General features: G+C 36.6%; 1 protein-coding gene across 1 annotated transcript in view; it reads right to left on the bottom strand.

Moving 5' to 3' along the window:
* Positions 1 to 383: 383 nt before the first annotated feature.
* Positions 384 to 8,804, bottom strand: part of heatr3 (HEAT repeat containing 3) — an 18,754-nt gene continuing 10,333 nt past the window's right edge. Inside the window, exons 10-15 of the mRNA XM_016237173.1 lie at positions 4,889 to 4,971; positions 4,675 to 4,811; positions 2,345 to 2,433; positions 2,098 to 2,241; positions 1,075 to 1,251; positions 384 to 672 (exon numbers count right to left, since the gene is read on the bottom strand). Coding sequence (XP_016092659.1) covers positions 559 to 672; positions 1,075 to 1,251; positions 2,098 to 2,241; positions 2,345 to 2,433; positions 4,675 to 4,811; positions 4,889 to 4,971 — 744 coding nt within the window. The 3' untranslated portion in view covers positions 384 to 558. The remainder of the gene's footprint in view (positions 673 to 1,074; positions 1,252 to 2,097; positions 2,242 to 2,344; positions 2,434 to 4,674; positions 4,812 to 4,888; positions 4,972 to 8,804) is intronic.

Genomic DNA, 8,804 nt, shown 5'->3' on the forward strand with positions numbered 1-8,804 from the left:
GTATAAGTAGTACTTATAAAGTTTTAGTTTTTAGTTGTGGATCTGTTTTTAGTTGTTTTAATACTACAATTGATTGCTTCTGTTGTCCTCATTTGTAAGTCACATTGGATAAAAGTGTCTGCTAAATGACTAAATTAAAAAAAAATTGTGATTATGATACTGTATTATTACTGTGGTATGCAACTGCAACTGCACGTTCTGGACTTGGCAAATGTCTTGTCCATCTATGTATAACATGATTGTTTATTTGCTTTTATCATTGTGCAGCGTCCTTGAGCTTTTGGAAAGGCGCTATATAAAATAAATGTATTATTATAATTATTGATTCATCCTCCTAATACTTAACAACACAAGACCATTATGATATGTTATGCTTTAATTAAAGCACTTACATATGTTTGGTTTTACAAACATTATTTTTTATCTTAATTTTCTTACATAAACAATCTCACATTACAATAAAACCAAAAGAACCCCAGAGAGGAATATGGACAGAAAATGCTAAATAAAACAAGGTGAGATGTTGACAGAGAATTTGTACTACTGATCTTTGAAATCTCATTTTCTCTGCAGGTTCTCCAAGTAGCTAATGAATCTCTTCAGGTTGATCCTTATGTTGTCCAGAACACAAAGCTGATCAGGGCTGTATTTTCCTCTGCCTTCTTTTCGCAGCTGCGAGGGAACAAAACACCAAACTGTGAAAAGCCTGCCATCTAAAGGCCTAAGAACACACTAGAATAAAGAGAACTAGCAATGGCTGTGCTGTGAATGGTCAGACTGTGAATGGATAAAAGCAGCTGAAGAAGTCCTTTATAGTTTTAAAGTAGAACATTTTAGATCAGCCACCTAAGCCCCTTTCTCTGGACAGTCATTATGAGGCTGAGATGGTGCTTATGCAACAGATCTCAATGTCAGAGAAGACAAAAAAAATGTTGCACTTGAACCTTGAGCTCATGCATTTGGAGGAGTGAGATTTGGCATTTTAGTGTCTGATTTAATATTACTGTTCGGGTGTGTGAATGTGATAAATGAGATTGTATCTGTGGTGATATTTCTTGTTGGCTTTAAACAAACCTTAGCCCTAAACCCTGGCTGAAGGGCTTTGAGAGATGAAAGCAGGTTAAGATTTTTTCCAGCTTTCTCTGCTTCATCGCCATCCGCAAACACATCGAAGAGGGCATCCAGCGCTTCCCCGCACACAACCAAGTTTGAGTCCTTCATTGCGATATTCAGTAATGCATTTCCAATCAACTGCAAAAAGAGATTAGGTTAGCTGATCAACTGACCAAAGCTATGCAATGACAAATATGCTGCAAAAACAATGCTCAGCTATTAACCTAATAAAAGACAGACAGATTGTACTATACACTTAATTTGTAAATCCATTTAAGTCTAAAAATACTGTAGAATGTGATATAAATGTAGCCACTTGTAATTTAGTCAAATCAGACTGTCACTGCATTTCAGTGTGTGTGTGTGTGTGTGTATTACATGTAAAATGGGAACATGAAAGGAATATTCTAAAAACAACTCATGTAAACACCTTAATCATAATATTGTCTTATTCAGAATAAAGTAAATAATTAGATTACTGATGTCCATGTAAACGTACTCATTGAGTCATTCGTTCATTCGATTTGTTGAAATAGGCTGATTCATTCAGGAATGAAGTAAATGGCTCTCTTTATGAATGGGCCATTGAATCATTGGTTCACACGATTCATTCAAAACGTGGATTCATTCAGAAAAGAATCACCACTGTGTGCCGGTTTCCGGTCTCATCTGCTTCCAGTTATTTTTAGCAGTACAAAACAGCTCATTTTGCTGCTTGATATTGCAAACTGGTGCGTCTTACCACATTATTTTAATGCATTATCTTAATTATGAACACAGTGGTTTGTAGTGCAAACAGTTTTACCGTTTACAGTACTTCTTGCTATTTCCCTACAGTGGCTAATGAACCGGGAGTGTTGCACATTCACAGAAAAAGTCTAACTTCCATGTTGAAAAATAAGGTGGATATTTCTTGTAGGCATAATAATGGCACTATAAATATGGCTAATATTATTCTAATATTTCTACCGCAGTCAGTATTACCTGTAGAGTGTCTGCTGTGTTTTTCTCTTTGGAAAGAGAGCTTCCTGTGATACCGAGAATGGCCAGAGCATTAACTCTCACACTGACCAGCTCATAGCTAGTGGCAGCCTCACAAAAAATCATTAGCTGTTGTGGAGTCATACCCTGCAGGATACAACATATAAAACACATACAGTTAAAAATACCAAGTCAAGCTTGAAATAATGAATCGCTAAAGCATAAAATGATAAATGAATGTGGTTCTCACCTGAGGGATGTTTTTGGTAGCCATGATCTGTAGTAGAGAGCGAAGAGCACTAGTCACAGCCTCCAGGAACTCCTCATCCTTTAATGCCTCTAGAAATTAATGTACAATCATAGAAGATATTACATTTTTACACCTAAAGTGGAAAAACCACATATAAATAAATACAAGATCTCCTATACGCCTAATCAATACCAAACACTGAAAAAAAACACACAAAAAAAACAGAACAATAAAAAGTGCTTTCCATCAGAAGCCTGACAGATTCAGTATAATGTCAGAGAGCACGGTTGCTTAATTATGGGAAATGTTTTTTTATTAATGGATTTACTTGAACTTAAATGTTTTTCCTTGAAACTAAAAAACAAATACACACATAAAAAAAAATTGATGAAATATACAGAGTGAAAAATTTAAGGGGGTCTGAATACTTTCCGTACCCACTGTATATCCACTACTGTGCGAAAGTCTTAGGCCTGTAGTATTTTCACCAACAAAAAAATGGTTTTAAGTCAGTTATTTCTGTCTTTTGCTGTAGTGTGTCTAAAGAAAACTGTGTAAAGCTAAACAAGTTGGGGTTGCCAGTGGGGGGACTAGTTCACCACAGATGTCCGGTCAGAGACAAAGATGCAGTTTAAGGTTCTTGATGCTTTTATTTTCTCCACAACCATTCCATGAATGTCCCATCAATGTTGAGCACGTAAGTGCAAGACATTACTTTGGTGCTTCCATGTGTGTGGTCTTTAACAAAGGGATCCAACAACAAATTAGAATAAACAAATCATTAAAGTAGGTAAATCCATACCATTCAAGGTAGGAAAAAAACACTTCACAGAGCAATCAACATAAGGAGCATATGTGACCACAATATGTCATTACATTTAAAGTACCCTTAAACAATGAACATCAACAAACAAATTCAGAAGGGTCACAGCTATCAAGAGCTGAAGTACATAAATAAACTTACTTGGTTCATCTAACATACGCACACAACACCAAACTTGAGAAAGCATCAAGCCCATTCTGCTTTCCCCTACTCTGTGCGGACTATTTCTACCAAATGCTAAATCACTGCCACCTGCTGAACATGGGCGGAGCTTAGTGTCTTTAGGTTGCTGCATTGACAGCACATTCAAACAGTGCCTCATCGCCAGAACATTGCAAAATAAAAGTTCATTTGCAGCCTTTTTAACAGTGTCAGTAGGAAATATCAGTTTACATTATCAAACATTCCTTTTGCCATTAATTGTAATAATCCAGTGAGATTTTTGTATGCACAAGGAGTCTGACAACAGCCAGTGCTCCACACAGAGATCTGATCTCAACATCATCCAGTCCGTCTGTGATTACATGAAGAACCAGAAAAAACTGAGACAGACTAAATCCGGAAGAACTGTGGCAACGACTCCAAGACGCTTCAAGAAACCTTCCTGCAAAGCTGCACTTGTGTAAAAATGCTGTAAAGTGAGGATGCTTTCAAAAATAATGTCATAAATAGATTTTATTTAGCAATTAACTTCTATCAACTAAATCAAATCAATATTTGGTGTGACCACCCCTTTGCATTTAAAACAGCTTTTGTCCTTTGTACACTTGCACATTGTTTTTCAGGTAGCTTTGCAGGAAGGTTTTTTGAAGCGCCTTGGAGACGTTGCCACAGTTCTTCGGTTCTTTAGTCGGTCTCACTTTTTTCCTGATTCTTCATGTCATTTCAGACGGACTGGATGATGGTGAGATCAGATCTCTGTGTGGAGCACTGGCTGTTGTCAGACTCCTTGTGCATACAAAAATCTCACTGGATTATTACAATTAATGGCAAAAGGAATGTTTGATAATGTAAACTGATATTTCCTACTGACACACTACAGCAAAAGACAGAAATAACTGACTTAAAACCATATTTTATTTATATATATATATATATATATATACACACTTACATAAAAAAAACCAATCAATTAAAATAATTAAGATCAATTATGTTACATTGTTCTTTCAAAGTGCACTACAAAATATATGATCTAGCTTATTTTGGTATAATTTATTTGTATTATGTTTATATATATTTCTATATTAATACTTCTATATATTTTTAATATATTTATATTTTTCTATATAATTAACATGTGTCAAAATGCCTGTCGATGTAAGCGAAAAAAGTTAGCTGGATTTGTAACACAAGACAAAGTGGAAGCATCACTGCAAAAAGGAATGTGGCACAATAAGCATTTTATCTCGATTATCTTGTGTTCATAATTGCTGGAAGCCCAAATTAAAAGTGAAAATAAAAACCGATTAAATTGCCCAGCCCTACGTAATAGTGAGACGTCTACCTGCTGAGCTGAAAACCAATGAGGAGAGGTGCTGAGCCACAGCCTGTAGCCCTGAAGCACCACCAAGAGATTCTGTATCCATAGAAGAAAGGATATTATGGAGACACGTGAGTGCCCGACACTGCACCCGGTGCATCCTAAAAGAAACAGAGTATAAGAATTGGGTTTTCGCAGATTTGTATGAACACTACAAACATCATGAATGTATTTTTACTTTTTCAAGAGGCATTTCCAGGTAGGGTACTTGCTACAGAGCTCAAGGGCAGCAGCACTGGGGAACTCAGCCTTCTTTAAGACCTGAAAGAAATCAATCAGGAAAGTGAATATAGTACACAGTTCACTATGACACAGGTACAGTATGTTATACGAACAATATGCGAGTATGTATTGAGTATATTATGCAAAGAGTGTGCCTTTAACACATCTTACGATCTTCTAGAGCGGGATTGTTAGTCACCCCTAAGCTTAGTCTGGTGACTATGGGAGCCAGGTCTTTCAGTGCTGTGGCTCCCAGGTTGTGGAATGCTCTTCCTCCAGACATCTGTCAAGCATCCTCCCTTCTCTCCTTCAAAAACACGTTTTTTCTCTGAATATTACTCTTCAGTTTTCAGTCTGTAAATTGTACCTTGTTATGGATGTTATTTATTTGAATTCCTCTTTGTTTGTATCTCTAACCTAATTTTGTAAGCGATGTCTGTATATTACTTTCAGTTCTTGGTATGTGTATTGTGCTTTGATGTTGATGTTTACGTGGCTCTCTTTCTTATTTGTCTCTGTAAAGTGACCTTGGGTGTTGGAAAGGCGCTAGTTAAATACAAATTATTATTATTATTATTATTACTATTATTTAGTGCTGGGCAGCGATTAATCGCATTCCAAAATAAAAGTTTTTGTTTACATAATATGCGTGTGTGTACTGTGTATATTTATTATGTATATATAAATATACACATATACAGTATACACACACACATTCTATATATATATATATATATATATATATATAGAAAATATTTACATGTATATATTTATATTCATATAATTGATCTTATATATAAATATATTTAATATAAACATAATATATTTTTCTTAAAGGGGTCATAGGATGCTACATGCACTTTTACAAGTTGTTTGAACTGAAATGTGTGTGTACACAACCACCATATAATGATAAAAATCCACCCAGTGTTTTTTTTTTAATCTCGCTAAAAGTTTTCCTCTTTCTAAAATCGAGCCGATCTCAGATCTCCCCTACCACGACAGTTTGACTGACAGTCTATGGACGTGCGTGCCACTCAGTCGCTCTAACCGCCCAAGCAAGCGCTCCGTTAATATTCCGCTCACGCTCGCCGTAAACCAATTCCCGCTCAGATCCCGCTCCGTTCTGTAAAGAACAAATTTGCGTGCATTATATTAGATTTTAAATTACTGCTGCCTATATCTAGCCTACATTCTGTAGGACTACCTATTGTTTCGGGTCAGTTTTTTTTTTAAATAATATTTGAATAGGCCTAAGTGGTGTAGGCTAATATCTTCTGTACTCTGTAGTTCTGTATTTAGGCCTATATACAGCTGTGTGTTAGCTTAGGTCTACAGTTTAACAGATTATTTAATAACTACGGAGCTCCGAATATAATTCGAATTAACAATTAGTTTCTATGACGTCAGCAGGTTTTATTATTTTTTTTATTAATTTTAAGCAATAATGATTTTAATAAGTAATTACGAAATATAATAATTCGTTCCACGATTTAGGCCTACTATAGGGAATGAACGAATTAACGAACGAATGAATTCGTGGCAGCTAAGCCTAAACAAGAGAACGAATACTTAATTCGTGGCCATAATTTAGACTAAACTAAAAAATGAATTCTTAATTCGTGGCCATAATGTAGTCCTAGCATAAAAGAGAACTAGCCTATTCTAAATTCATGGCTGTGATTTTGTCTGCATGTCATGATCGGGGCTCCGTACAACCGAATATAACCTTAGCCTACCTGTTTATTCATTTATTATGGTATGTAACTAGCTCACCTTTTGCTGCACCATGTTTGCGTAGCACATCTTCGTGCTTTCTGTAATCAATATGAATCTATACTAACTTTAACAGTCTCCCCGCACTCCCTCTCAGTTTCTTCTTCCTGCTCATTCTTAACTTTGATTTTTACTTTACATTTATGTATAAGGCTTGCAACTTCGTTGAAACAATATCTGAACTCCATAACTGCTCTACTATTCTCGATCTCTACAGATTCTCGATCTCGAACAAGCAAATCACCAAAAGCATTCTGGGTTGAGCGAGTGGCGCTGAGCGTATTGAGCGAGCGGAGCGGAATCTTCAGAAAGGCGCTCTGCTCTCTTAAGGAAATATTACCACTCCGCTCCCCGCTCCATTTTGTATGACAGGTTTCTTTTCTTGTCTTGCACTCTAAGTATTAAAACTGGCTGTTTTTCCTACTTATTCAACAGACACCACTATTATTTATTGCCATTTCATAATAATCCACTTATGTTAAAGCCTTCATTATATCGTGCTTCCCTTTGGTAAAATCATGTTTTCAACAAAAGTAAAATAATAACTGTATTGTATTTTAATATTTTTCAATAATGTAACAAGTAACATTTTTACTGTCACATTTGTTAAATTTGTTGTGTCCTTGTTAAATGAAAGTATGATTTTCTTCAGAAAAAAATGCTTGACCCCAGATTTCTGAACGGTAATCTACTAATTCAAGATTATTTTACCAACAAGCACATTTTTGTCATGGACTACTTCAATGCCCTCTCTCTGTGTCTGCAAACACAAGACAAATCATTCACAAGGCCTAACCAGTGTCCTCATTTAACTGCCAAAATATGTCCATCACACTCCCATTTTAGATGGTTTTACAAATATCCCAAAGTGGCCTGGAGTACAGTATGTGAGAACTGCGATCTCCCCACTGAACCAGAAGGGTCAGTAACATCAGAATAAAATAAAAACTGAGGCATTGTAAGCATTGCTGACTATGTAATAATGTGTGTTACCTGTTGAGGTATGCTGTGGTTGAGCAGGATTGTGTGAAGTTCAGCAGACAGACAGAGAGGAGAGAACAAGCTGGAATTAGTGTCTGACATCCCATCAGCACACACCTCGCTCTCATCGCTACTGGACATCTCCTCCCACTCATCATCTGAGGGCTCTACAGACAAACACACACACACAGACAGTCAAATATGCCATCATATTATCGGTCTTGTCTTCTCTGACGCAAACATAGAAATCATTCCTCTAATTTCGCACATTTGCAGGAAAATCCTGAGGATTGCCTATAATATTCTTGTCTTCCCTGCTCACATATAAACATACACTCACCATCGGAGCAGCACATGTTGACAATGATTTCCAGCGATGTCTGCTGTGCTGACAGCAGTGCTTTGGCCTCTCGCAACTCCAGTCTGTCTCTCTTAAAACACAGACACATACAACAAAACCACAGAAGTGGGTTATTTGTACACATATAGAGATGGCTATTAAACTGATTTAAGATAGTTTGACTGAATACTGATAACCGATTTGATAAAACTGAAATAGAGAATGAAATCATTAAGAGCATTCACAGTAACATGGAAATTTTAAACATAGTTTGCTTTGGTTCTTGATGTAAACTGGGCCACAAATATGAGGCTCTGGATCAAATCTCTCCCTGACCTTTCAAAGAGGACCACGTTCAGGACACCCTATGGGTAGGTTAGACAGGAGCTCAGAGTGGTTACAGCAGCCCTGCACACTGGTGTGTAAGTGGGTAAAGTCACTCTGTGTTCAGAGAGAGTGAGAACCATCTGGCTCTGAGGGACAGATGTGCCATCATTTGTGTTGACATGGTGTGAAGGGGAAAGAGAGAGTGCAGGAGGTATGCTATAGCCTTCATGTCAAGGAACATAGAGGAGATAGTCTTTAAGAATGCATTTATGATCTCCATAGGCACGCTAACCTATCATAATAATATAAGTGGCTAATTTTTTTAGATAATTCACCCAAAAATAAACTGTCAATGTTTAATCAACCCTCATGTTGCTCCAAACCAGACTTTCTTCTGGAATGGCATGAGAGTGAGTAAATCACAGAATTTTCATTTTTGGGTGAACTA

This window comes from Sinocyclocheilus grahami, unplaced genomic scaffold (genome assembly GCF_001515645.1).
Source record: "Sinocyclocheilus grahami isolate Dianchi unplaced genomic scaffold, SAMN03320097.WGS_v1.1 scaffold508.1, whole genome shotgun sequence".
NCBI classification, from domain to species: Eukaryota; Metazoa; Chordata; class Actinopteri; order Cypriniformes; family Cyprinidae; genus Sinocyclocheilus; species Sinocyclocheilus grahami.